The sequence below is a fragment of the Sander lucioperca genome, chromosome 19, assembly GCF_008315115.2.
Source record: "Sander lucioperca isolate FBNREF2018 chromosome 19, SLUC_FBN_1.2, whole genome shotgun sequence".
NCBI classification, from domain to species: Eukaryota; Metazoa; Chordata; class Actinopteri; order Perciformes; family Percidae; genus Sander; species Sander lucioperca.
The window spans coordinates 13,679,617-13,707,352 of NC_050191.1; the positions used below are offsets into that span (position 1 = coordinate 13,679,617).

The following is a 27,736-nucleotide window of genomic DNA, read 5'->3' on the forward strand; positions in this document are numbered from 1 at the left end:
CTTTGCCACTGGACACCACTAACATCTGGCTTGTGTCTGCAGTGGAAAGGTTACAATCTGTAAAATCTCTGCAAAAAACGAATGAACAAAAAAGCCTGAAGAGGATTTGAAGATTGCTCCATTGACTTTAATGTAAAATAATTGATATTTCAATGTTTTTTGTAGCTGAACGTATGCAGAAGATAGAGGCGACCAAAGAAAGTTGAAGAATTAAGAATTGGATAACAATACTTTGAATGCTGCTGAATCAGCATTCACACAAAAATATATTTTGAAGAAAAGCAAATGTAAATTGTATGTTACATGTATTCCAGGTTTATTTGATTACATGAAAAACATTGGGAAAAAATAATTTAAACACTAAGCTTAAAACTTAAATACTCCACAATCCTTAACTTTACATTCATACTTGGGTCTTTCATTGCAAGTCAGAGCTCCTTCTAATCTCTTGAGGACGTCGACACCCTCAACCACACGGCTAGAATGGAAAAAAAGACATTAGGCTTGAGCAAAACTGTATAAGAGATCTGAGATTATGCAGAATTGGGAAATTAAATAGGTGTGCTACAAACCCAAAGGCAACATAGGTCCTGTCCATCCAGGGTGTGGGCTGCAGGGTGATGTAGAACTGGGATCCATTGCTGTGGGGACCCTTATTGGCCATTCCTAGAGTGCCCCGTCTAATGTGGGACACGGCAAAGCTCTCATCTAAAAGGAGAAAGGACAGACAGTACAATTAAATCTACAAATATACATGCATGCACAGTGGGTTCTCATTGTAATACTGTAGATGTCTTGCACTGTTTATATGTTTTTTTACCTTCAAAAGTTGGTCCATAGATGGACTCCCCTCCATCACCTCTCCTCTCTGGAGAAATATCTGCAAAATTGATTGATATAGCTACTGTTAAACTAGACTACAGTGTTACTGTAAAAAACTAATTCACTTCCTCAATCTGTCTCAATCTGTGTTTTTATAATCTAAACAAGAGTTGGGCTGTAATGAGTAATGCAGATAGGAAGTTAGAGGAGCTCAATGCATATTCACTTACTTTAAATAGAGTCAGATAAGTTGTAACTAGTTTCAAATTCCAGCACTGATAATTTATTGATATATTCCCATTTCTACAAGTGCAATGTATGCATCCCAGATGTATATCAAATTAACTGCACTGATGCTAAAGTTGGATGGGAGATTATGTAATTCTACTCTAATTCTATTTAATTTGTATGTGAAAACCAACTAAATATTATCAACATTGCTACAGGACTTGTGTGGACCATACTGTACCTCCTCCTTGCACCCAGCCACTGGGCACCACACGATGAAACACAGAGCCCTTGTAGGAAAGTGGGAAGCCGCTCTGTGACGGACCACGTTCTCCTGTGCACAGAGCCTCAAAGTTCTCTGATGTCTTTGGACAAACATCTGAGAACAGCTGAGGAGAGGGAGGACAATGTGGATTTTAACATGGAGCTACTCTGTAATGGCCATCTAGTTTCTTATATCAGCAATTTTAGCAATATCTATCTAAAATTTGACTATGAAGATTAAGCTTACATGGAGTTGAGATAACACAGGTGGTATCTGCAAGCAATGTGAAACTACATGGATTTGTGCCTCACCTCAAACAATAACCTCCCTACTGCCTCTCCTGCTATCTCAATATCCATGAAGACAAACTGATGCTATAATGAAAGGACACAGATATGTATTCTTTTAATTCAGATTTTTCATGGCCAAACAAATATAATAAATATTTCATAAAATACATTTTTACAGAGCAATATTCATCTAGAAAAGCCACTGATGATGACTGTAAGTATGACTGGTAGTATGAAAAGCTTCCTATCATGTACAGATGTCAATGACCTGCTTCCTGATACACACCACAAACTTACATACTTTCCCTTTCCATCTACATTTTTTTGTTATACCTATATTTGTTATTTATGTGACTGTGGTGTTGACTTGCCCCAGTGTTCCGCAGGTGTTTGGTGTAGTAGTCCTCAGTGAGAGCCATATAGAAAGCCTGCGGCCGAGTGAAAGAGAAACTCCACTGATTCTTAGCCCAGCCAGCGAGATCCTTCTCATTACCAAGGAGAATGCCGTTCAGAAAGCACATCAGGCTGCTGGAGTACTGCCACGCTTCACCACGCAGCTCCTTTAATCACAAGTGTTGAACAACAGATGTGTTGTGATTGAGCCTTTCAGAATAACCATAACGTCAAACTACAGCAGTGTAGGTGTGTTTAGCTGTATAGTAGAGCATCGCAAACCTCAGCAACTGCTGCAGCTCATACAATCTAGAGCATTGGTGAAAAGTAACAAGAATATTTCCTCAAGGACTGTACAATTGTGATGTACTTGTACTTTCCAATACTGTACTGTATTTCAGAGGCAAGCATTGTTTGTCACTCTTTAGTCCACTGTGTTCATATGCAAGCTTTACTGATAAGTTACTTTGCAGATCAAGATAATACATACAAGAGCTATGATCATTTATAAAATACAATGCCCAGCAGTATACAATTTAGTTAAAATGAGCTGCAATTCAACCAGTTACAGCATTTTAATGTCTACACAGTCATGCACCACTAATAATAATATAATGTATTAATAATAATAATAATAATATAACAACAACAACAACAACAACCCAGTAGTAGTAATATAACACTGGCATGGGCCATAATTCTGCCTAATGAGTACATTTTGTACTTGATACTTCAAGTAGGCTTTATTTTACTTCTAATACTACTTTTACTTAAAGCCTCTACACCTCCATGGTACACACAGGTGTTTTTTTGTTTGTTTGTTTTTTAACTTATTTGGTCTTATTAGGCCTGTCTGTTTGATTGACATCAGTGTCACTTCCCTTCTTAGTGTTGTTGACCAACTTGTTAGGGTGGGACAACACAACTTACATCTTTATAATTCTTATAAGTAACGTTACATAATGAGTGGTGGTATCTAGAGGTGCAACGATGAATCGATGAATCGATTAGTTGTCAACTATTAAATTAATCGCCAACTATTTTGATAATCGATTAATCGTTTGAGTCATTTTTTTTTAATTAAAAAAAATAAGATTTCTCTGATTCCAGCTTGTTAAATGTGAATATCTTCTAGTTTCTTCTCTCCTTTGTGACAGTTAACTGAATATCTTTGAGTTTTGGACAAAACAAGACATTTGAGGATGTCATCTTAGGCTTTGGGAAACACTGATCCACATTTTTCACCATGTTTTGACATTTTTATAGATCAAACAACTAATCGATTAATCGAGAAAATAATCGACAGATTAATCGACTATGAAAATAATCGTTAGTTGCAGCCCTAGTGGTATCGTGTGTTTCCCAGCATAGGTCAGAACTTTAACCTGAGCAGTGGTCAAATTTGTCAGCAAAATTGTGAAGGCCTTTAAATCTGACTGCCTGAGTTGTACTTCTAATGGGGGTATTCTTTTTTTACTGACATTGCTACTTTCACCTAAGTAAAATATCTGAATACCACCACTGATGTAGCTCAGCACTCCTAACAACTCTCTATCCCTCAATGGACAGCAGTTTTGCTCTTTATGAATAATTTGCTTGAGAGTTGGACTTCAACATATAGAATCAGACGACTTACCATTTTCTTGTGGCACAGATATGTGTGCCAGTCAAATTCGAGTAGTGGTTGAATTTTTGGATCCAGAAATGCATCAGGAAACTTCTGTTTTAATCCCTGTTGTGCATAACGTTAGTCAAACGATGCAAGTATTGTTAACGTTCAGCTGAAAACATATGAATTAATTATGCTACATAAAACTGCAAACAAATGTTAAGAAATTAACCTCGGCAATACTTTTGGCAACATGGAAATTACAGTCTTTAATTAAACCGACAATTTCTATGTGTATTTTTGAGTCCATGGTTGAAAATAAAAACGTGAAGAAAAAAAACCAGTCGTCAGTCTGTAAACACGAGCCTCGTCTCCATAGCAACAAGCATTTAGAGGCGCTTTAATATGACGTTCGTAGTAAAAAAAATCAGGCGTTGATCGATTTTGTGAGACTGTTCCCTTTCTTTCCACCTTGTTTTTTTAATAATCATGTTAACTGAAAAGATAAGTGCTATATTTACTACATAGAAAACCTAGTGATTACGTATATTCAATCAAAACGTCGAATTTACTTTCTTTCTCCACGTCGTGACGACTAATACAGCAACAAGGCAGCGTAGTACGGAGATGTTCAACGAATTGGGACACGGCCCAACGGCGCCACTATTTGAAAACTCCGCGTCGTTGTCCTGTCCTGTTTTGTGTTGTTTATGTTTCACGTTTTCTACAAACTTCCTTTTTGTTAAATCAGTTTAAACGCATTTTGGGGACGTTATGGGTGTTCACGATTTGTGGTCCATCGTCGAGCCGGTTTGTGAGTCGGTGCCGCTGTACAGTTTGAGCGGAAAGACGCTGGCAGTGGACCTGAGTTTATGGGTGTGCGAGGCCCAGCATGTCCAAGCAATGATGGGGAGAGTTACCAAGCCCCACCTGAGGTATGTGTCACGTATTGTTCTTTAATTAATTCCTCATAATGTCAGCTTCGATTCTAATATTTAAAACCTTATTGTATCTTTTGTGTCCAGGAATTTATTTTTTAGGGTGTCATCCCTCACGCTTATGGGGGTAAAGCTTGTCTTTGTAATGGAAGGAGAAGCCCCTCAACTTAAAGCAGAAACCATGAGCAAGAGGACAGAAACGAGATATGGAGGATTCAAAAAGGCTTCTGTCCCGAAGTCTACAACAAACACCAGCAGAGGGCGCTTTAAAGCTGTGCTTAGAGAGGTTGGTTGGTCCTCCACTTTTCTGCATCTCTAATCATAGTCCGTCATAATAAATTCATTTTCTATTTAAGCACTCTTGTCCTTCTCTTACCTCTGTAGTGTGCAGACATGTTGGACTCTCTGGGTGTGCCCTGGGTGACAGCTACCGGGGAGGCTGAGGCCATGTGTGCCTACCTGGACTCACAGGGCCTGGTAGATGGCTGCATCACTAATGATGGAGACGCCTTCTTGTATGGTGCCCGGACTGTCTACAGGAACTTCAATATGAACAGTAAAGTATGTTTGTCAAAGTGCATTTCAATCATTCACAGTTGACAACATTTTTAGAAAGTTGAACTCAAATCACTGGACTGGGGTTTGATAGAATGTGCTTCACTGTTCATTCGAAAGGCTTCTTCATTTCAAACTGTTCTGGGGATTAGTAGTTAATTTATGCCTGGGATCAAAACTCAGTCGAATGATTTAGACTGAACTTTCTCCAGACCACCAAAGTAAGACTTGGGCACCTGTCAGAGCTGTGATTTTATTTTTTCAGGATTGTGTTTAAATACAAGTTCCCTGTTTGTTTTCAAAAGAAAATACAATATTCCAAGGTTTTCCCTACTATTATAAGGCTCCCAGCCGTTTTGGGCACCACCTTGACCCGCGTGAATGTAAAGTCAATGCAGCATCACAACTAACTAAATGGCTTTTCTTAGATCAAATGATTGTAGTATTATCTGCTCTAGGTTTTCCAATATGTTAGACACAGATACAGTAATAATAATGGTAAAAAATGATGTGAAATTGAAAAATTTATTGAAAAACATCACATTTTCTTGAGGGAGGACCCCCCCCCCCCCACACACACACACACACACCATGCCAAATACGTGTACCTTAGTCTTCCACAAACCTAGGGAAAAACACTCAATGTTTTTGCTCCTAATAGCATCACTAAAACTCAAATAAGCAATAGGGGTGCAGTAGTTATATACAGTATACTGTTTTTACTTTTTTACTTTAAATACTTCATTTATTTTAAGGTGAATACTTGTAGCAATTTTAGTTTAGTCTGGTTATAGTTTTAGACTAAATAATTTCATTATAGAGCAAACTCATTCATCATTAGTAGTAATTAATGCAGTTCAATTTTGATCATCAGTGTTTTAATATAGTATTTATCAAGTAAAAATACAAACCGTTTCCTAATCAGCAAACGTGAGGTAGGAAATGTGAGTAGAAGGTTGCTTTCTCATCCTTTTGGCTGTTGTCAAAACCAAAGAGGAAACTTTAAAGCACATGTTATGGTTACTTGTGGAACATTTAACATTTATTTAGTCAATTACACAATCAAAAATCATACATTCTATTCTGTCTATTATTCTATCGATGCCTTGATTGTAAAAAATCATCAAATCTGCATAATGTTGTTTCTCACTTTTCCCTCCAGGACCCTCAGGTGGACTGTTACAGGACCTCCAGGGTACAAAGAGAGTTACATCTCTCCAGAGAGAATCTAGTTGGTCTGGCCATCCTCCTTGGCTGTGATTATATTCCTAAGGTAGGGAGGGCAGCTGACATTTCTATCCTCAAAATCACTAATATGAATGACTTCTGTTAACTGTACATTGTAATATTTCCATAAGGGCATACCAGGTGTTGGTAAAGAGCAAGCACTAAGGCTTATCCAGATGCTGAAGGGACAAACACTTTTGCAGAGGTATGAAACACTCTCTCTCTGTGGATTATGTTCTTGCCTTTTTAATTGCAGATAAGCAGTATTTTTCTTTCTGTGTACTTCTTCCTCGCAGAAAGGGCGTATATAGTAGGCTTCATACGTTTTGAAAAAACCTGGAAAAGTTATAGTATTTGAACAATGCAAATTCCAGGCCTGGAAAGGTTTTGGAAACATAAAAAGACCCAGAAAGTTTTGGAAAAGTCATGGATTTTTTTTTTTAACACAGCATAATAATATGTGATTAATAAATGTATTTTCACGTCGTCCTAACCTCAACGTTCTATCCGGGGCACGATATTACGACTCCCACTATGAACCACATAAATTGTCATTCATTTTATTGTTAAACCTCTGAGGGTAAACTTTAACACAGATCTTTATTCTTATTGTATAATGTCGACTGACATTTTCAGGAATACATAGTCATGGAAATTTATTGGTTAAAATGCGTATGAACCCTGTATAGTGTTTGTGTTTTTGCACTTGTGACCTTTCTCTGGTCACCTCAGGTTCATCCAGTGGAAGGAGGAGAATGCAGATGTGTCTAAGGGAGTTATGAAGAAAGTTTCTCACTGCAACGTATGTCGACATCCTGGTGAGTGGTACCCTGCTTTGAACTTTGACCCCTGATCCTGAGAGGACATGGCTGATTTAAAGCCATTCAGTCATTTAGTCAGTTTTATAGTAATGTTAAAACATACACATATGCTTTACACCCAAAAGTGTTTTAGATTTTAAAGTTGTTTGTCTTGACTTCTCCTGTTTTATCAAATATTGATTCTGATTCCTCTCCTTCCTTTTTCAGGCTCAGCAAAGGCACATGAACGTGGCGGCTGTGTGCTTTGCAACAGTAAACATTTCTGTCAACCCCAGGACTTTGACTACCAGTGTCCCTGTGACTGGCACCGCTATGAACAGACCCACCAGGCCTTGTCTTTTGAGGCAAATATCAGAAAGTGCGTGACTTTCTGTAAAATAATGAACAAAACTAAATGTAGTAAATGCTAGGCCTTCACAATTCGGGGAAAAATATGAATCACGATTTTTTTCTCACGAAGTGTAATGTTTATTGCACACATGAACCATGACAAAACAAAACAAATTGGCAGTACCAAACATAGATTTTTTTTGGCACCTATAGCACATTGCGCATCACCACAAGCCTGTAAACATGGCTTCAATGAATAAAGAAAATAAAGTACATACTGGCCATTTAAGTACAGTAGGCTACCACAAATAGTGACATATAACACATTAAACTAAATATGTATAACTACTAATATATATATATATATATATATATTAAAACATGTCAATGTCAAATGCTTTCAATAAATTAATTGAAGGAAAAAAAAAGTCTTAAAAATTAAATCGGGAACGGGTGAATCAAGATCGCGATTTTATAACGATTTATCGTGCAGGCCTAGTAAATGCAGAAGATGAAAAAGTGGAATGGCAAGCAGGAAAATAAAGGCAACATATTAAAAAGGAGATCAAGACTAGTTGATACTATACTTTTATCAATGATCATCCTCACTCTGTCTGAGGAGGTGATAGCTGATAATGCTTCTTAAGCACTGGAATTATTACTTGATTAATTGATTAGATAATTATCATAGATTTTGCTATTTTTTTATTTATTAATCAAAATGGCATACAATTTAAATGGTTGCAGCTACTCAAATGTGAATATTTTCTGTTTGTATGATAGTAAACCTGATATCTTTCGGTTTTCGACTATTGGTCGGACAAAACGAGAGTTAAAGACATTCACATGGGCTATGGAACTCGTAATGGGTGTAATGATTTTAAAGGATGGTTTGCTTTTCATTTACTTTTTAGGAAAACACTGGCAAGTCAACAGTTCCCCTTTACAGAGGTACATCTCTTTTCTCGGTTTTTATTTTATATTGTTTTTAATAAGTGGTATAATAATCTACAGTATCTGTTTGGGTTTTTATACTTAAATTGTATTTTGCAGATCATTCGTGAGTTCCTGATTTCCAAGGATAATCCAGTGTCCCATTTCAAGAGGAGACAGCCAAATATGCTGTTGATGCAGGTAATGGGTTTATTTTAATTACTTGTTCAGTTAATTATCTCTTTAAATTAATTTCATGTTAAAATGTGTTTTTCCAGAAATTTGCCTATGACAAGATGGAATGGCCAAAGCACTACACCAGTGAAAAGGTTTTAGTCTTGATGACCTACGCAGAGTTGATGAACAGAAAATATGGAAGAGAAATGTCCTCCCAAATCAAGCCCCTTAGGTAGTCCAAAAAGTTAAATTAAAAAGTCTCTTTAGTGGCATTGTTGTTTATAAATAATAATAATAATAAATAATTTCAGTACATGCATAATGAACAATACTTTCTTTTTCTTATAAAAGAATATTGAAACCAAGGGTGAGGAATGCTGTTGCTTGCTTTGAGATCATCTGGAGAACACCAGGTCAGTGTAAATCTCATGAACATTTCTTGCAGCCTTCTTTTTCTCATGTTAGAAGTTCAGAGGGGGAAAAAAGCGATATTTAAGAAAACATCCTCTGTGTTGAATGAAGTGACTGCTGCATTAAGTAGAGGTTGGGGTGCGGGGTGCTTGTCACCGGGTTGTCTGTTGGTGACTTGCTGTGAGGTGGGTTCAGAGGTGACAGATCAGTCACAACAGCCACCAGGCGCTAAAACTGGCTTCCTCCCCAGGCTGGGAAATCTGTCATATCAAAGTCCACGTCATTAACAAGCCCGCCTGAAACTCTCAATCAACTAATCCAGAATGTGGTTTCTCCTATGTCATTTATATTTGTTATACATCAAAATTATTACATAATGAATTTAAAATGGTATATACCATATAGATGACTGAATATTCTAAAGTAACAATACCTGAAACCACTGATTATAAATGTATAGTTATAAAATGGAAACATATTGTCTCTTGCAGTTTAATGAGTGTTACTGTGAACTGCAGTCCCCTGGTTAAATATCCCTGATCATCCTTTCTTGGATCCAAACATGCAGATATTCCTGAATTGGGTGGAAATTGAGGTTTATTTGTGATGTATCAAAAGCTAAATCTATCTCACTACACTAATATGTACACCTGTATGTATTCCAAAATCCCTCAAGAAAGTGGTTGAAAGGTTATAATTGTATGTTAAAGGCTAAAATGATTTCCTTTTTTTTTGCATTATGAATAAAATGTGCTGTATTTGCATATACTATTTTAAAACAGTTTATATGCAAATCAAAGTAGAGCTGCAATGATAGGTCAATTAATCGATTAGTTGAATTAAATGGCAACTATTTTGATAGTCTATTAATCATTCAGGTCATTTTTCAAGTAAAAATGGCAAATGTTTTAACATTATAGTTAATCGAATACTGTATGTTGGGGATTTTGTTCTGTTGGTTTTATGAAGCAAGAAGTTTGATGTTTTCATTTTTGGCTCTAGGAAATTCCCAGTTTTCCGACGTTTATAGACCAAACGATTAATTGAAAATATAATAGGCAGAATAATCGATAATAACAGAGAAAAGTTATTTGCAGCCCTAATGAAACGTGGTGCACCACAAGTCGCAATTCTTGTCTCTGGTTTAACCTTTTTCTTTTCTTCAGTAAAGAACCACATTTTTAAGATATAAGGTAAACGAGAAACTTATCAAGACCAATTTGGACCTGACCTTAATGTTTTTTTTCGGCAGAACATTACGTGTTTCCTGAGGATCGGCCTGCAGAGGATCAACATGAGGTGAGGACGGTGGAGGAAGAGTCTCTCTTCCGTGTGGCCTACCCAGAGGTGGTGGAGAGCTACCTGAGAGACAAAGCTCTGGCTGAAGAGAAAAAGACTAAGAGTAAGACAATAATATTCACTTAAATAAATACATATTGGTACATTTAAGTACCATATAATGTTTTTTTTCTGTGAAGAGTTTTGTCAAATAAACCAGTTAATGTAGCTACATTTTTCACAACAAAAATGGGAGCCCCAGACTTGACAAGCTCACAGTCGGTGCGAATATTACACAGATGAGCAGTTCAAAAACTACATAAAAATGAATGGCACAATATTAATAATGAATTCTGATAGCAGGAGCCTTATCTCAAACCTTTCAGAAATCAAACAGCGCCTAAAACAACTGGGGGGGGGGGGGGGATTCATAGCAATTGCAATAACAGAGACTTGGCTCACAATATAACATCATGATTTGGTTAAGATTGAGGGATATTAACTGTTTTTTGTTTTTTATAGGACTCAACCAAAGGGTAGGGGAGTTGCATTATATATTGAGAAAATATATTGTGAAATGGTAAATAAAATGTGTTTTGTTTTAGGTACAATCATGGAATGCATCACAGTACAAATTGAAAGGGAGAAATAGAAAAAGGGGGGGGAAGGACTAGAAAAGTTTTTTTTTTTTTTTGATTTCTTCCTACTCCTTTTCGAACATGGGAATCTTTATTTGAATAATTTACAATAATGTTGGAAGATTGTGCTGAAATGTACATGTTGTTATTTATGTGTTATTTTTTTAAACGTATTAACATTTTCAAAATAAACTAAACTGGAAAATAAAAGCTTCCCACACTGTTCTGACAACGCTGTCCTGATCAAAGGCACCTGGAGCTTTGACTTGTTTTTCAAGGCCGTCTATTGCAGCAGCTCTGACACCTGAAAATGTAGAGTTTGACAGCTCGACTGGTTCACACCAAAGGCTTTGATGCAGCCAAGAGGTGTCTGTCTCACAGGCTTCGCTGTCACTTTATGCAGGTTGTACTTTGCTCCCCCCTGGTCTTAACTGCTTTAGAGCTTCACTTCCTTATGTGTAGGGAAACTAGCTACTGAGTATATACCAGAGTGAATATGTTTACAGTAGCCATTGACTCATGAAATCCTTGTTTAAGTTTTTGAACACTGACATCCGCTCTCAATCTTCTTTACAGAGAAAAAGCCAAAGAGTAAAAAGGACAAGCCATCTGATGGCTCCGATGGTATTTCGGACCTCTTGGCTCAGATGACCCTTCAGAGTGCCTCTAACACTCGACCACAAACGCTGCTCGCTACCATTTCAAACTCCGATGAACCAGAAGTGGTGGTTTTGGACACTCCAGTGAACCATAAACAGCATCGAAAGTCAAAGAAAGACCACAGCAGTCTGGGCGATTGCCCCAATACTCCTCTGTCTCATGCAGAATCAGAGACTGCTGCTTCACCGTCTGTCTCTGCTGTTATCGATGCTCTACACCTGAGTGATATTGACTGGGATGCTTTGTCCTTCACATCCTCTCCGACTCCACAATCGGCTACAAACCACACCACTGAGCCACCCGAGCAGAGCAAAACCACAGACACTGATGTCAGGGAAAGGGAGGGCGAAAACACCAAGCAGAAAACCTCAGGTGACGTCAAAGAAGCTGACTCCATACCTACTCCACAGTTATGCTACACAGAGTGTCCTCTAAGGGACAGGCTGCTCATGAGGAACACAGCTAAAGCTATAAACCAGAAAGAGATAAACAACGACATGGTCTCAAAACAACTAAACTATGAGTTGACCTCTTTCAAACACATTTCTTCTCATAACTCAAAACCAAGTGGACACGTCCCCAGTAAAGGTAACAGTGGCAGTAAATGGTCAGGAATGGAATCTGCTGTTAACAAAAAAGAACCACTCACTGAGAAAAGGCTGTGTGCAACAAATAAGGCAGAAACTGCAGCTCAAAGTAAGACAAAGGACAAATGTAATGTAAAGCCTCCTCAGAAATACAAATTTGTTCGAAAAGCCATTTCGTCATCGGCTGTCCCACCACAGAGATGCCACTCTGACCCAGGTCAAAGTGACAAGGACAGGAACGGGCCGCCGATCACCAAGAAGAGCGTGTGTATGAGCATGTGTTCATCCAGCGAGGAAAGTGATGCAGAGAACCAGCAGTCTGGACCTCAAAGACGAGCTAAGATCAAGCCTGTGAACAATATCCAGGCCAGCTTCCTCTCAGACTTCCCCCTGAAACCAAAAACATCCAAACCAACAGCGAAAACAGCTCCGACTGTTCATTTATTACGACCAATTTCTCAGAGCTACAGTGCAGACATCGAGATAAACGGCATGCATGTATTAACTAAAAGCAAATGCCAGGACGTCTCACCAGCTCATGTGGAGACTCCAGCATCACCTGTCGTGTTAGATAGTGATGATTCAGTTATTTGTAGTGAGAGTCCATTGCCACTGGCAGAGAGACTGAGACTGAAGTTCCTGAAGTGAGCAGCAAGATTATAGGATGATGGGCAAGAACATGTAAGCTATTTTATGTTGAATATGAAAGTTTATTCTTGACATTTAGAAATGGAGGTTGACCACAAAAAAAAAATCTTCTCTCAAGGTCCACACGCAGCAACAATTATTCGATCTGTCAATTGAAGGAAAATTAATCAGCAACTCTTGATAATCCAATAATCCTTTAATTTTTCAAGCAAATAAGTCAAACTTTTGATGGTTATAGCTTATTTTGCTGCTTTTCTTTGTCTTAGCATTATAATTGCTTGAATATTTTTGGGTTTGGGACTGTTGACCAAGACATTTGATGATATTTAATGAAATTATGAAGAATTATCAATAAAATAATGTAAAACACAGCCTGTTACTGTGATCCTAAACGGAATGGTTTCTGTAAAACGGTGGAAAAGTTAAAACACTTTACACAAACAAGTTTAAACACAGTATTACAGTATACACAAGTATGACATGCTGACTATTAGTGAGATGTGGTTTGAAAGCTCCAGAAAAAGCTACTGATTGGACCTTGAGTCAAACCTTTTTTTCACATTTCTTTTTGCAATATATGTTGTCAGATTGAAAAGCTTGACTGATTCATGGCAATGAACAAAATGTGAAATTGATTAAATACATGTTTTTTTAATTAATGTTTTGTTGCACCAAAGTTCTCCTGTTCCTCTGATTCTGAAAGGAACAGTTTATGTAAATCAGAGGAAAAGGTTGTGGATTAGCAGTTTTCTCGATGTAATACCATTTAACGGCACCACATGTGCTTATTTTCTCCCACTGCTGTTTGACAAGCTACATGTCACGTCACATAGAAGGCACTGCCGCTGAGGGGGACACAGAGGACGCTGAGCCATTGGTTTTACAACCTGCCAGTGTTGGTCCCCTTGATCATGAGTGAGGCCTTACACACCTTTTCAGACATGAAAGGTCTGGCAGGAGCTTGGTGACAGCTGCATCCTCTGCCCAAATAACAACTCAGTCCTAGTACTGGGTCTTAAATCTTATTTTTCCTAAAGCAAGTGCTGAAAATGTAACAGTTTGCCAAGATAATTCAGCTGGTTTTCTGGTGTAAATCTACTTGTAAGTATATTTAAGTCATTTCACTTTCTTGTGAAGAACATTTGCACTTGATGGAAACAGGAAAGACTGCATTAGAAACAAGTAGCATTACTCAAGGTGGCAAGTAGCAAAAGGTAAAACAGGATTTTAAGGTGAAGTAATCATTATATAGTAATATAAATGGTAATATTATGTTGGCCTTTAATCAATTATTGGTGCTTATTCTGAACCTTTAGATGCTTTACTCTCTAAGTTAAAAATAGTATTGACTTATGTTTTTTTTTATTATGTTTGCAAGATATTTATAGTATATATCTTGACTGAAGACACACGCAGGCCTGAGTTGCCAGAGAGGTGTGAAGATCTCAGGTGAAACAGCATCCTCTCATTCCTTCATTAGACGGATCACATCAAACTGATAATTGTCGTCGTGCAGACTTTAAAGAGTAATTTCCCACAAAAGGAATCTAATTATTTTTCTTTCTATCACATTATCCGTCTATTTAGCCTTATTCACACCCCAGTGATAACTAACGACGTCCTTCGGGAAGGTCGCATTTTGGCACTTGAGGTTTTCTTTGAACTTTTTCGCCTGAGCTGTGAACCCATAAACCTCCGGAGATCTGCTTCTATATAAAAACGCTTTTGGCAAAATCACCTTCTCAGAATCTGCCTGTCATTTACCCCTGATGTCATCCTCGCTGCGTAAACGTCTGGACGTCTCGGGATATTTCTAACATGGACCTGGAAGTTGTTACAGCTAAAATACTGTCTGAATGGAAGAGCCATGAGAGTCCGTTTGGAGAAGATCAGGACTCACTTCAATCTACGTCACCGGAGTCCTCGATTGACTCCATGTGCTCTTCCCCGGAGATGTGCTACTCCAGCGGGCATCAGGAGATGAAGGACTTCGCTTTTGCTTTCGCGGGACGCAGGGCGACTCCAGCAGCGCAGAGGCTGAGCAAGCCCAAAATGTCTACCAGAAGACGCATGAAGGCCAGCGAGAGGGAGAAGATGCGGATGAGGAGTCTTGCAGAGGCTCTGCACCAGCTCCGCGACTACCTGCCGCCGGACTACAGCAAGAGAGGCCAGCCCCTGACCAAGATACAAACCCTCAAATACACAATTGAATACATCAACAAGCTTTCAGACACCCTGAGCCGCGCGTAATGGACGCAAATGGACATTTTACGCATCAGGTTTACGCTCATCTGGACATTTAATGGAGTTAGTTTTATATATGAGATGCGTTATACAACACCTTTAAGATAACTTAATCATTCGATTTCATTTAATATTTCTTTTGTTTGCCCTTCTCCTGATGTAAATATTTTTAACGGGGACTTGACAATTATTTTGTATATGAGGCTGCCTTTGATGGAGTTATTAATTCAGTGTTTGGAAATAGAGTTTGCTGTTTGTTATGTTTCCCTCATGATATCTTAATGAGTATGAAATACAGCTTTACTGATGAAGAATCTCTCCTATATTCCATGTTTGTGTGTTAACAGAGAACTTAATACCGTATCATACTTGTTGTATGTTGCTGTATGTAGAGTTTAAGTAGCTGTATATTTTAAAGTGTTGTTGTATCTGAAAGCTATTAAATAATTAGTCATTTTCATTCTATTTCTATGGTCCTGTTGCTTTTTTGTCGAGTTTGTCTATCTAATTATTCGTATATTTTCCCCAACTGTAAAATATATCGGGCTTGTTTATCATGTTTACACTGTTAATCCATTGGATACACCGTGTGTCAGAATCAGGTTATATACTTACACATCTACAATAAATTAGTGATGTGTTGAACTTGTGGGTGGCCCAGTTAATTAATGAACCGTCTTCAGGATGAGCGGTACAATTAGAACGCCGTCAGCAGATTCCTCCAATCAGAATACCGAGATAAAGATCGCAGACTGAATGGCTTAATGAGTAGCCAATCAGACACCAGCATACTTTCTGGTGGGCGTAACCAAAGATCCTCTAAACCGTCTCTGGCGTTAGTCAGAAATTTCAAAAACCTGGGCTGTCTAGTCTGACGAAGCCGCCATTTCAAAGCGCAAAGGAGCCACAGAAGCTGTAGGAAATTTTGTAATTTATATTTTTCAAATATATATATTTATTTTATTACCAAGTAGGAAAACTATATTACTTTTAGAATCTACCTCGCCTGCATCACCAACTGAAGTAAGTACCTTCGCTAACGTTGTATTTTCACCGGAGCACCAAAGCAGGAACGCCCCTTTTATACATGACTAGTTTAGCTACATTTAAATAAACACTTGTTATTAGCCTTATTTATTTCGTAATTTCAATTAGGTAAGGTCCTGTACAAACGTTGAATACTATTTATAACGTCTGTTTTGGACACAATAATGTGTGTCAACTCGTCTCTGCGATGTTTACTCCAGGAATTAGACAGAGGCCCTCTAGCCCTTTGCATTTAGCCAGCTATGCACAACATTAGCTCCTGTATGCTAAACATTATTAAGGAGTATTATTAAAGACTTAAAGTGTATGTGTTGCACAGGGCCCCTCTGATGGTGCTAGCTTAATATAAGAGCTCACACAGCTCCAACCGCCTCTTAGGATCAGGATAGAAATGTTTCCATTACGCTCGACGTCCCTGTGGCTCTGCCGGCTTATTTACTTTAAAATAACACTGTGTTATATGTAATAATTGACAGTCCCCCATGGCAGGGTTACTGACTTTACAGTTTTACGTTTATTGGCATTGTCATATGCATTAGAACTAGTGCATTGCAAGAGCAATAACACTGCTCCACAAGTGTCTAGATATCTGTGAAAAGATATATATATATATATATATATATATATATAGAGAGAGAGAGAGAGAGAGAGAGAGAGAGAGAGAGAGAGAGAGAGAGAGAGTATACCCTCATTGGTATAATGGGATGAACAAAATATTAGAAACTGCAGAGATTAGTAGCTGCATACATTAAAACTATGTATAAAGGTGCTGAAACTCATAGTTTAACTTATCCTTGAAGGATGGTAAATGATCCCAAATCTTAAAATGTTAGTGTTTTCAGACTTGCATAGACCTTTTTTTGCTTGCTGAAAAGACCATAATGAAGAAATAATGTTCTGAGGACTAAATAGAAAGCTCATGGTGACCTCATCCTTCCTTTGCCATGCATTTTTCATTTCATATCATTCATATCATTTCATTTTCATATCATCTGTAACATTGTTTATAATATGTGTTTCCTATGCTATATGTTTATGGTATCCTTTATAGAGCTTAGAATGCCGCTTCTTTTAAGAGGGTATTTGGCCAATGTGTGCACCTCTTAAGCTCATTTGGATTGGATTTGCTCGATCTTAAGCCAAAGTATCAGACACACTGGAAGAAAAAGAAGGTACAGGTGCCTTTTTCAGGTCTTGGTCTTCTGGGGCAGTTGGTCCGTCAGGCCAAATTTTGAGTCACTACAAAAATTCCCCAAATATGTTTCCCTGTTACCTTTCCAACTTATCACCAAGTTCTACTCTCCACACTCCACTGTCATGCAGCATCCCAGATGCTGCATTTTACAGTACTGATCCGGGCTTTGTGACTATTAATAATTTTCCCGCTATCAGCTTTGACTTGCAGTTGTCCGTGCTTAACTTGCAAACTTGTCCCCTGCTTTAGTATGAGGCATGCACAATATGTCACACCCAGTGATGATGAAGCAATGCAGGGAACGCTACACTGAGGTTTCATGTTGCCAAGATCTGCTGAGTGACATTTTAACAGCCTTGTGTGTGTCCCATTGTAGAAACACATACCTAAATGTTGTTTTGTCAGTCAGTAGTATTATCATACATTATCTCATAAAACATCAAAGAGATATTGCAGGAAAGCAAAAGGTGGTAGAGATGGCTATTTCTATGCTATGTTGTCAAGATAACACCATGTGAAACATATCAAACTAAGTGACCATGACTATCGAGTCTATTGCTGGAGAATCTACTCATCATTTTTTTTTTCTTCATATCTTCGAATCTACACTTTATTTCTGCATTAAACTGTTTTTATTTATTTATTTTTTTCCTTTCGACATAGGTTGAGTGATTGAGTTTTCATGTGGAAGGAAAATGCATTTTCACATGTAGAAATCTTTTTAATGTCAAGGCAGGTGTTGCAAATGTCTTTTATGGTTTGTGTGTATGAAACATGATCATGTTATTTTTATTAAATTATGTTAGAATAAGGCATTGTACTGTATATTAATATTGAGCTGCATCATTTCAGATGGATGCAGACACAGAAGAAAAGGTGACAAGAACGTCAAAGATTTCCAAGGATGAATCTCAAAAACCCTTAATAGACAACAAATCTAGGTCAGTCTGAAGGTTGCAGCCTATACTGTATTTATGGATACTGGTTTTAAACCAGAATGAGAAGCAAGGATTCCTTTTTACACGAGTGCCTCCGAAACAGCAGTCAACAAACACGCCTTTCCAATGAAAACTGGAGTTGCCCATGTTGGGTCTTTTTCCTGTCTCATCTTACTAATATCTATTTATACGAAGCAGTCATGGAGAGGTTGGATTAGTAAACACAAGGATACAGTTCACTGTTGCATCGCAGGATTTCTGGGTTGAGTGAAGCTTATGTGCCAGTGTTAGCCAGCCAGCTAATTTTCAACTGTACTGAACTTGGACTAGTGGCATAGAGCCAGTTTTCCACTTCTTTTTTTTTTTTTTAATCTCCTCAGGGGTCGTGGGTTTAAAAGCCGCGGTCGAGGGGGTCGGATGAGTCGAGGCGGCATGCGTGGTGGGCGGGGCATGATGAAAGGGTTTGGTCCACCTGGATATGGGAGGGGTCAAGCAAAAGATGGAATCCTGAATGGATTTGCACCCATGAGGTATGGACATTTGAAATATACATGGTATTAAGTATAAATAACAAAGTTTCTGCTTTTATTAATTGGTTAGTATGCAAACAAATAGTGTGGTTATAAGAAACAACAACCTTTGATGTGTGTTGTATTTAAGATTAAATGCTCAACTTTTATGGGTAAATTGCACTTCCTGTCCTTCCCTTGCAGAGCAATGAGGAGGATGCGACCTTACCCAGACCTAAGAGGTCATCGAGGTAGGGGTGGACCAATGGGCATGGGCCCTCCTCCTCCCCCACCACCTTCCATGCACCTCAGAGGCCCCTTTCCACCCATGCCCAGGTAACCACCACACACAATCATATGCACAGCCATGGGAGCCAAATGGACTGGATACAGGTTTTTTTTTTCTATCTAAGATTTAAGAACGATCCTCCTTAAAGCTGTTTTATGCTTCTGCGTCGAATCGACGGCGTACCACCGCAGACCCCTCTGCGTTGCCGCGATCCTCTCTCAGAGCCCTCCGCCGTAGCTCGACGTGCACCTCCAAAAATTTATAAATTTGCGTCGAGGCGATGCAGACCGCAAGGACTGTGATTGGTCAACTCGTCCTGTGTGTTGATAGTCTGTGTTTCAAGCAGCCTACTGTGGGGAGTAGCAACATACTAGTTCATAAGATCAATATTTTAGCATGACAGTCTATGGGGTTTGCCATTCTGAAATGCACCGCGATGCAAAGCAACCCCGACGCAGAACTCCAAAAGGGTCACGACGCCGTAGGAGCGCCGGCGTAGCTACGGCGTGAAGTTGACGCAGAAGCATAAAACAGCCTTTAGTTTAAAAGCTTTTGTTTGTCCTTAAAAGTAGATTGTTTTTATGTACGGTACAGACTACCATACATTTGAGCCATACCTTTTTTATGAAGCAATATGTCTTGCTTACATTTGCATCGACACTGGCTGAAAATGTAGATAAGTGTATCGCTGTGACGCTTCTCCCTGTCTGTAGGCACGGCCCCCCTCCTCCCCCCCCTCTAGGTCATCCTGGTTTCAGAGGGTGTCCACCACACTCTCGAGGCTGTGGCATGCTACCCCCTGGACCTCCACGCCACTTCCACCCCCGCAGTCCAAGAGGGTAAGAGCTGTTTGAATATTAATATCACGCTTAAGCTTTGCAAGTAACAATTCTCGGCGCTTCCTTGCATGCTTTTAAGATTCCTAAATAGATTTAAAATATATCTGGTGAGCATTTGAGACGTGCTTACGCCAGTTATATTCCTTTAATTCTGTGATGCAGTAAACTGCGAGCCAAAAGACTGAGGGTTGTGACACAATGCACAGTCTTTTCTGTCCCTTATCTCTTATCTATAGTTCAATTTCTTTCACTTTAACTTGTCCTCTAATTACACATTTCTTTCTCAGTTTTCTATCAAATAGAATAAATAATATAGCTTGTTGCTTACTACAACAAATTGTGAGTCAAAAAATGTTAACTTAGTTTGTAAATAAGCCAGACTCTTAAACAGTGCATGGAATATTAAAAAAGAAGACATTACACTGTATTTTGCCTTTTTATAGGTACACGGTAACTAAAATGGGATGACATCCCTGACTGGAATAGTTTAGATGGCTACTCTTATTAGAGTGTGGCCCCTATTGGCCATAGTCAAGAATCCAATGTGTGATTTTATCCTTTTACACAGCTACCACAATGGACCGGTCTCTCCTCCACCTCACCCCCCACCTGGCAGAGGCCAGAGGTGGCCAGGGCCCCCTGGTGGCCGACGCTTTTAACACAGCCTGCCCTAAAAACAATAACCAAACACTTGTTAATGTAGAAGGGGCCTAAAGTGGTGGAGTAAATGAAACACCCCTTAATCATGTGTTACACAAAGTCTCTTAATATCTTCATGACATACTCTGTGGCCAAATGTCTGCTTATTGATATTGTCTACTGGCAAAGAAGTAATGTGAAAATGACTAATAACAACATAAAATGCCTCACAACTTTAACAATGTAAAGGCATTCTGTTGTCTATGTTACAAAAATACTGTTGGTACAGTAGGAACTATTTGACATTGTTGAGAAAAAACTCTTTGAAATAGCTGTTCTCAAAGGGAGGAAAATTATTGTCAAAGTTCATTAAATGTTCTGTGGTTCTTGTTAGTCACCCTGTGAGCCTTAGGAATTGTTTCTGATCCCTGATAAAGAATAAAAAATGGGTGACACTGTATATTTGAAGGTGGGGAAAGATGGCTGATGAAAGAGCACAGTAGCCCTCGAGCACCACTGTTAGTTAACTAGCTTAGTACACCTTGGACCTCTCTAACCTTTCCTTTGTTACATGGAAATAGTTATGTATTATAACCAAGCAGTGCAGTAAATATTGTTTAACACTTACACATTTTCAAGTGAAAAGACAATATTGTCAAGTATTGAAGTTTGAGTATTTAATTTGATATTTTTAATGTGCAACTATGTTAAGTTACCAGTATTGCTGTTTGGAACATTCATGTTTGTCTTCAGCAATCTATCTTGTAATGACAAAATGAAGAAGGCATTATAAATGAATAGTATATTGAAATATATATTTAGTAGATTTTATAAAGCAAATTTCATTAGTATTTGCTCCAGTTAAGAACAACTCTTTACTGTGTTTAGTTTTTTTGAAGTGTTATAAATACTGTAATTAACATAACTTTTGTGAACATGTAAATGTGTTTGATGGAAACCGTCAAGACATAGGACATAGTCGTGGATAAAAAAATAAAATTAAAAATAAACTTAACTTCTCTTTTTTTTGTGTATTCACAAACAAGTCTGAGAGTTTCCAACATATCTGTAATATGGAAGAGAATTAATTGTCAAAACTAGTACTGTACACAGTGGCACAGTCAGTGTTTCATATTTGAAAGTGAACATTTGATCCATGTAAAGACCACTGCAAAAATGCACATAATTATTATATATGTTTTGAATGAGTATGAAGGACCAAGAGCCCTTAATGATCATTCAGTTAGCTGACCACTGAAACTTACTGCAGATAAGAAAAGGCTTGGAAAAGTAATCCATGAATTGCACTTTTAGTAACTTGAAAGATGAACTTCACTCATTACCATTTATGGTACCATGTCAATTTGACTGGAGGACTAAGAACCGCTCCACTTGAAAAGCATTTAAATGTTTTTGACTGAACGTCAAGTCACAGTTCAAATTCAGTGGTAGCATGTCTAAAAGGAGGACATCATCTGCAAAGGATAAACACTCTGATATGACCAATATTTCATGTTTTCGCACTGCTATACTAAGATATTGTCAGAAATTTCAATCTGACTTAAAGGAATTTGAAGAATCTCACTGTTTTACATATGTGTTTTTCTACTTTTATAATTCTTATAATTTAATATTCTATATAATTTCTCCCATACTCCTGTACATTTTTAATCTTTATAAAAATAAAAGTTGCTATGCATGTATGTATGTGCATATGAAGTTGCTGTACCTTTTATAGCAAAGCAGATCATCAAATGAATGATTTACTCCAGAATCTGATTTACAGACACCATCTCATGGGGCATGAATAAAGTTGACACTAATTAAAAAACATTTTAGCTCTTCATTTTGTGAATGCATGCAGCTTTTTTCCATAATGTGGTGCTAATTTAGGCATACAGACTTTATAAAGATGTAACAAAACCCTGCTTTAATGCTTACACACAGTCTTAAGAAAAGACATGTATTGTTAATACTGTATGTTGTATTTACTGCTGGCACGAACAAGGATTTGGCATTATTTCTGGATGAAAGAGCATTTTATTCTCAGTGCCACTCACAAGGTATTCATCACAGCTAATCTGTTTCATAAATTAGCCACATTAGTCTCTTTCCTCCTCTGTCCTTTTCCATCTCTTTAGCACTTTCAGTACATTCTGCTGCCCCTCAGTCTCTGCAGTCCCTTCTTGTTTCTCCCATTGGTTGATTATAACAGACTGACTGTTGTTGTCTCCTGAAGGGGGGCACACAGTACAGTTAACATCCCGGGCCCCAGGAACCCAGGCCCTCCCTTACATCTCTCCTTCATCAGCAGCGTAAAACCGGAGGTCTGGCACTTCACTTGAAAAGGTGAGCTTCCTCTTGTATCTTAATCCCTAAACCCCTCCATCTTTGGAGATTCTCTCTTTCAGGATGGAAGTTAGAATGACTATGGAATCTTACCAATCTCGGGAAGACACAGAGGACTACTGGTTAATAGGTTATAGTACTTCATCTTTTACATCTGCACTGTGAAATCTTAACAAGAACAGACCATAAGCACACCTTGTGGTAATGCAAGGAATATGCACAGAAAGACCTGTCTATAAATCAGTATTATTGCACTAATAACTGGAATGATGACATTTTGACATGTCAGTTGGGAAAGCACAGGTGTAAATAAAATTAATGGTGGCTGAATTCCATTTAGCTGCTCCAGTTCCAGGGCCCTGGTATTGTGCTTGCTGGCTCACAATCACAGCTTACTTAATTGTTGCATAGACTTAGGAAGTCTAGTTGTATCTTACACAATAGTCATGTATGAATCTCAGATGAACTTAAAAAAAATAAGCTTAAATAAACAAATGTGAACAAGCTTTATAATAACTTTGTCTAGTGGACAGAACATCTTCAGGATTTAGATGTTCAGGCATATTTGCGTAAGCGTGACAAAAAGGCGTGACAAAAATTGGCCTTCCACAAAAGGAAGGCCAATTTCTGCGTTCAAGTTTCAAACCTGCAGTATCCAAACTAAACCAGGTAGAAATGTACTCAAGTCAGGTTTAGCATTTTGGTACAGTCACTGCTTTCACAGTATGGTGTTATAAATACCTACGTAACCCTGGTAGGTACATGGTCAAGTACGGAACAAAATTGATAATAATTACTGAAGAGAAAAGTTTATTATTTGATTGATTATATTATTATTATTTGATATTATATTATTTTTGAGTGACATCTCTCCAGAAAGCTTAGGTACTTTCCCCATTGTCTAGTGTAGACATTCAATGTGGAAAACTGTTTAAATGAATTATTTTTAAATGACTCCACCCTAGCCATTTCACAAGGTCACTCCTGGATTGACTTTGAATCTGTTTGGCTATCATTAAAGTAGTCTGGACCCAGCTTCTTATGTGTTTATCCATCCCACTTAGGATTGACCCATCTCCTAGAACAAGTCTTGGGCCGAATGGAACCTGGGTCCCTGCAGTCTGAAATAGGTTATCATGTATCCCGGTCCAAAATTCCTGTACCTTATCACAGGACCATAGAACATGAAGTAATTGGCCGTCCTCTGTCTTACATTTCCAACAATTTGGTGTGTCTTTCAAACAAAGTCTAAACAATCTGGAGGGAGTCCAATAGAAGCATAATCTTGAACTGAATGAGGCGCACCCTCCCATCGCGTGACATAGTTTTAATATTCCTGCAGATTCTGTCCCACTCCTTATCCAGTGTAATACTCAGATCCCTTTCCCATGTCTTCTTGAGGGCTGACCAGGTTCCATCCCCCAGGTTCTACATAAGCATAGAAAAATACCCAGAAGCCTCATGACCGTTTCCATATTTCAACACCTTATCTAAACATTCTGGTGCCTTCGGGGCTGAAGAACTGGATCCAAAAATCCCCACTAACAGATGGTGAAGTTGCAAATATCTAAAAATTGAGACCTATGGATTCCAAATTGCTGTTCCAAAAAAGGGGAGATCCACCAATAGATGACTTTGGATTTTGCCAAATACTTGATGAAGTATTTAGATATGGATCCAGTTAAAATATAAACCGCTCGTTTTAATACAGGACACGAGGGGGGCAGTTCTCAGCAGTCTTTAAATAGAGCAATGGAGCAAAGTGTCTATGCTGTACTGATTTTTTCCCCCACCCCTAGTACTAGGGGTGGGGGAAAAAATCATTACAGCATAGTATCGCGATATTTTCCGTGGCAATATTGTATCGATACACAGATGCTAAGTATCGATCCATTACTATATGTGTTGGTCAGTTTGTCTGCTTGACAATCCCATTTTGCAGCAATAAAATTGAAGTGAGATGAACAAACAGAAATTATTTTTAGATAAAACAGATGTTGAAAAAAGTTTCATTTTGGGGACATAATTTGAAATTGGGAAAAAATTAGAAGTTGGAAAAAGCTAATAAATTGCAATATATTACAGAATATTGTGGATGTGACATAAGTATTGTGATATCGTATCGCGAGGACTCTGGTGATACCCACCCCTAATAAATACGGGGACTTTTACCAGAAAATCTCCTTAAAATGACAGGAAGTATTAGCCTTCAATCACAGAATAAGTACGCCATGTTGTTTTCACTGTTAAGCAGAGGGTAAATGTTAAATTCAGTGATTTTCTGTCTATGTTTTGCCCTACAGATTTTTGAACACTAATAATTCAATAAATGCAACAAAAAAAATGTCTTGTGTGCTGGTCTTGTGTTCTACAGACTATATATGTTCATCATACAGAATACCAAAACAATATCACTGCAGATAGTAAAACAAACCTTATATTAATGTAGAGTATAATTAGAATCACAATTCTGTTTAACTAACTGCACAAAAAGGATGACTTAGTCATTAAATTCAGAATATATTTAATGAAAAAACTGATTCCACGCTGTTTTGCCACAGAAAAGACAATGAAAACGCACACTGATAGTAAATGAAGACTGTTACACGTGGACATAATAAATGCAAATTCAGCAGCTGGCCCTTTTTCTGTGGTGTGTTCAACTCCATCGATGATAATGTTGAAATCTATGTGATGAGTAGTTCACAAGCCCGTGACAAACATATGTTACTATTGCGGTTTTTCCACGTCTTCCCATTTACCAAACGTATTCTCTAAGAAAACGCATCCAATAAGCATCTGTTGCTCATCACTGACTTCACTGGCTGGGCTTGTCATCAATGGGGTGGTCCTCCCACATGGGTTCAAGGATGTGATCTGGAACCTTCTCCATGGCGGTCTGATAACATGAACAAATGAAAAAAAATAATATATATATATATTGAGTTAGGTGGAATTGTTGCTGGTGTATGACTGGCTCTGCAGTAACTAACCTTTGTCACCTCCATGGCTACCCCTTCAGGGAGGTTCCTCTGGATGTATTCAAGGTAAACCTGCACTGTGCAGCCTGTAATATGAGACAGCTACAAAACCAGAGAAGAGACATCTTAGACTCATAACCGAATCATCCCAAACCATTGTGAGGTTTAAATAACAAAACTTGAATTGTTCAGGCTCATTACTTCGATGCACCGGTAGTGTGTCCTCATCTCATACTGGACCCTGTGGTTTTTAAAGATGTGAACCGACTTCAGGAGTGTAAACCTCTCCATGTCCTTGGGAAGTTCATGACTGTGGCAGAGAAAAAAATATCAAATAATGTCTGAGAAAGATATGCTATAATGTATGGCTAACATTTCTACTGTCAGCTTGTGTGGCAGCTTAGTACTCACACTTTGTTGATGTTGATGCCCAGCTCTTTAGCTGCCATGGTGGCAAAGAACTCATAGCTGTCCAACACAGCCCTGTCATGGCCTTTGACCAACAGTGACACCTTTTGAAACAGTGTGTCGGGCTCTTCTGTTACAGTGATCTGCAAGGAAACAAATGTAAACAGGAAACAAGATACATGCACATGAGCGAACAACTCACTTTTTAGTGTTAATGTAATATTGAGCTGTTAAAAAAAAAAAAAAAGGCTGAGATGAATAAATTGTACTGAAAACTTACTGATGAAGGTGTTGATAAAAACACTGTTGCTGTGTGGAAGGAAGTGCTGGACGCCAATTGGAGATGGGACCTGCAGGGACAGAACAGTGAGTAAATAACTAATGATTCTGTAACTTTACTCTACAGGACTTGGCTTCACACTCAATCCTGTTTTAGTCCATTTAATATATCTGTTGGAAATTTAAACTTGGCGCATGCTGCATTGAGTAAAATGTTGACTAAAGCAGGACCATAACAAAAGCTCACAACACTCTTTGCCTTCCTTTAGTTTCAGGGCAGATTTTAGGATCAATAGCCACATACACTCTGCTAATCAAAAGGTTAGACAGATACCTATGTTGCAGCCTTTTGCACTTTTGAATGCCTAACTGGAATAATCTCCTTCATTACATACCATTCTTATTACTACTATTATATTATAATTACATATTTTGTCTTGATTTATTTTTCATTTTTTAAAAGCCCTTATGGATTTGATTTTCTTTAACTTTTACCAATAAAATAGATAAACAGAGATGAAATCGATGTATGCTCTTTGTATATAAATTTACTTACTAATGATAAACAACATTTGACAACCTAATTGATGATAGGTAGATTTAATTCTCAATAGGTTGTGATGAATCTGCTGCTGCAGAACCGAACGTGCACTGGTGTTTATTACCGTTAAAATACTTAAAACGAGCGGAGAAGAAAAACTGTAGCCTACCTGATTATATTACATTTACTGTGACCTGAACAGGCGCCCAAAGCTCTCGGTGTCTGTAAAAAAAACTTACATTAGTAGACATTTAGAGATGACATTTACTGTATAACCACCATGCAACAACCTGCTGTCAGTCACCAAATTGTGAGATTTCCTGATTACTTCTCAAACTGTCACGTTAGTTAATTGTTCGCGGATGTTGTACAAATAAAAAACATGTTAGTTACTGTACCAAATGTGAGATTCCACTAATTTTCCTTGCCAGAGAAAACAATTCTCGTCTCAGAGCCATGGGAGCAGCCATGTTTTTGGAGAAGGTGGTAGGACAAAAGTCAAATTAACTCTTCAGTGCTGCCCTCGTGTGTACTGGAGTGTAAACTACTGTGGCAATACAAACCTAACCTAACGTTACAGTCTATGGTGGGAAACTGGGAACCAGATTAAACTGCTGGATGAGCGAGGAGGACCACCTTCATTACTAAACAGATTTTTACATATATCT

General features: G+C 38.1%; 5 protein-coding genes across 8 annotated transcripts; 3 read left to right on the forward strand and 2 right to left on the reverse strand.

Annotated features, from left to right (window-relative positions):
- Window positions 1-297: 297 nt before the first annotated feature.
- ppil6 (peptidylprolyl isomerase (cyclophilin)-like 6) lies at window positions 298-5,006 on the reverse strand. 3 transcript variants are annotated; one of them, XM_031322188.2, is made up of 8 exons: window positions 4,922-5,006; window positions 3,635-3,730; window positions 1,977-2,165; window positions 1,627-1,689; window positions 1,292-1,439; window positions 821-880; window positions 573-708; window positions 298-478 (listed from the first exon to the last, which is right to left on the reverse strand). In XM_031322188.2, the coding sequence occupies exons 2-8, from the start codon at window positions 3,635-3,637 to the stop codon at window positions 367-369; spliced, it is 711 nt and encodes a 236-aa protein (XP_031178048.1). In that variant the 5' UTR covers window positions 3,638-3,730; window positions 4,922-5,006; the 3' UTR covers window positions 298-366. The 3 variants fall into 3 exon arrangements, with proteins under 3 accessions (XP_031178048.1, XP_035851168.1, XP_031178046.1); XM_035995275.1 differs by lacking the exon at window positions 4,922-5,006 and adding an exon at window positions 4,180-4,409; XM_031322186.2 differs by lacking the exon at window positions 4,922-5,006 and adding an exon at window positions 3,840-4,389.
- LOC116066213 (flap endonuclease GEN homolog 1) lies at window positions 4,382-13,054 on the forward strand. The gene is made up of 13 exons (XM_031322154.2): window positions 4,382-4,542; window positions 4,633-4,831; window positions 4,930-5,106; window positions 6,263-6,373; window positions 6,459-6,532; window positions 7,060-7,145; window positions 7,356-7,506; window positions 8,393-8,429; window positions 8,532-8,612; window positions 8,690-8,820; window positions 8,940-9,001; window positions 10,252-10,401; window positions 11,492-13,054. The coding sequence occupies exons 1-13, from the start codon at window positions 4,382-4,384 to the stop codon at window positions 12,808-12,810; spliced, it is 2,739 nt and encodes a 912-aa protein (XP_031178014.1). The 3' UTR covers window positions 12,811-13,054.
- Window positions 13,055-14,204: 1,150 nt separating this feature from the next.
- msgn1 (mesogenin 1) lies at window positions 14,205-15,652 on the forward strand. Its single transcript, XM_031322198.2, has one exon. The coding sequence runs from the start codon at window positions 14,629-14,631 to the stop codon at window positions 15,058-15,060; it is 432 nt and encodes a 143-aa protein (XP_031178058.1). The 5' UTR covers window positions 14,205-14,628; the 3' UTR covers window positions 15,061-15,652.
- A 209-nt stretch (window positions 15,653-15,861) lies between these two features.
- On the forward strand, window positions 15,862-23,172 carry si:ch211-51e12.7 (uncharacterized protein LOC336335 homolog). Of its 2 annotated transcripts, none has more exons than XM_031322191.2 (6): window positions 15,862-16,077; window positions 18,149-18,237; window positions 18,615-18,764; window positions 18,948-19,079; window positions 19,746-19,871; window positions 22,750-23,172. In XM_031322191.2, exons 2-6 carry the CDS (start codon window positions 18,149-18,151, stop codon window positions 22,853-22,855), a joined length of 603 nt encoding a protein of 200 aa, XP_031178051.1. In that variant the 5' UTR covers window positions 15,862-16,077; the 3' UTR covers window positions 22,856-23,172. The 2 variants fall into 2 exon arrangements, with proteins under 2 accessions (XP_031178051.1, XP_031178052.1); XM_031322192.2 differs by lacking the exon at window positions 22,750-23,172 and adding an exon at window positions 20,440-22,308 and having other exon boundaries at window positions 15,868-16,077.
- A 2,194-nt stretch (window positions 23,173-25,366) lies between these two features.
- On the reverse strand, window positions 25,367-27,679 carry mrps10 (mitochondrial ribosomal protein S10). Its single transcript, XM_031322190.2, has 7 exons — window positions 27,467-27,679; window positions 27,238-27,290; window positions 26,529-26,598; window positions 26,252-26,391; window positions 26,042-26,150; window positions 25,853-25,942; window positions 25,367-25,758 (listed from the first exon to the last, which is right to left on the reverse strand). Exons 1-7 carry the CDS (start codon window positions 27,536-27,538, stop codon window positions 25,678-25,680), a joined length of 615 nt encoding a protein of 204 aa, XP_031178050.1. The 5' UTR covers window positions 27,539-27,679; the 3' UTR covers window positions 25,367-25,677.
- Between the last annotated feature and the right edge of the window lie 57 nt (window positions 27,680-27,736).

Coding starts and splice junctions, on each gene's coding strand:
- LOC116066213 (XM_031322154.2), top strand. CDS start 4,382: ATGGGTGTTCACGATTTGTGGTCCATCGTCGAGCCGGTTTGTGAGTCG. Junction 7,146..7,355: donor CAACGTATGTCGACATCCTG/GTGAGTGGTACC, acceptor TTCCTTTTTCAG/GCTCAGCAAAGGCACATGAA. Junction 8,430..8,531: donor AACAGTTCCCCTTTACAGAG/GTACATCTCTTT, acceptor TGTATTTTGCAG/ATCATTCGTGAGTTCCTGAT.
- msgn1 (XM_031322198.2), top strand. CDS start 14,629: ATGGACCTGGAAGTTGTTACAGCTAAAATACTGTCTGAATGGAAGAGC.
- ppil6 (XM_031322186.2), bottom strand. CDS start 3,917: ATGGACTCAAAAATACACATAGAAATTGTCGGTTTAATTAAAGACTGT. Junction 1,440..1,626: donor TAGGGAGGTTATTGTTTGAG/GTGAGGCACAAA, acceptor CCCTCTCCTCAG/CTGTTCTCAGATGTTTGTCC. Junction 709..820: donor CTATGGACCAACTTTTGAAG/GTAAAAAAACAT, acceptor TTCTCCTTTTAG/ATGAGAGCTTTGCCGTGTCC.
- si:ch211-51e12.7 (XM_031322191.2), top strand. CDS start 18,149: ATGGATGCAGACACAGAAGAAAAGGTGACAAGAACGTCAAAGATTTCC. Junction 18,238..18,614: donor TTAATAGACAACAAATCTAG/GTCAGTCTGAAG, acceptor TAATCTCCTCAG/GGGTCGTGGGTTTAAAAGCC. Junction 19,872..22,749: donor CACCCCCGCAGTCCAAGAGG/GTAAGAGCTGTT, acceptor TGTCTCCTGAAG/GGGGGCACACAGTACAGTTA.
- mrps10 (XM_031322190.2), bottom strand. CDS start 27,538: ATGGCTGCTCCCATGGCTCTGAGACGAGAATTGTTTTCTCTGGCAAGG. Junction 27,291..27,466: donor TTAGTGGAATCTCACATTTG/GTACAGTAACTA, acceptor TTTTTTTTACAG/ACACCGAGAGCTTTGGGCGC. Junction 26,151..26,251: donor GGCATCAACATCAACAAAGT/GTGAGTACTAAG, acceptor TCTCTGCCACAG/TCATGAACTTCCCAAGGACA.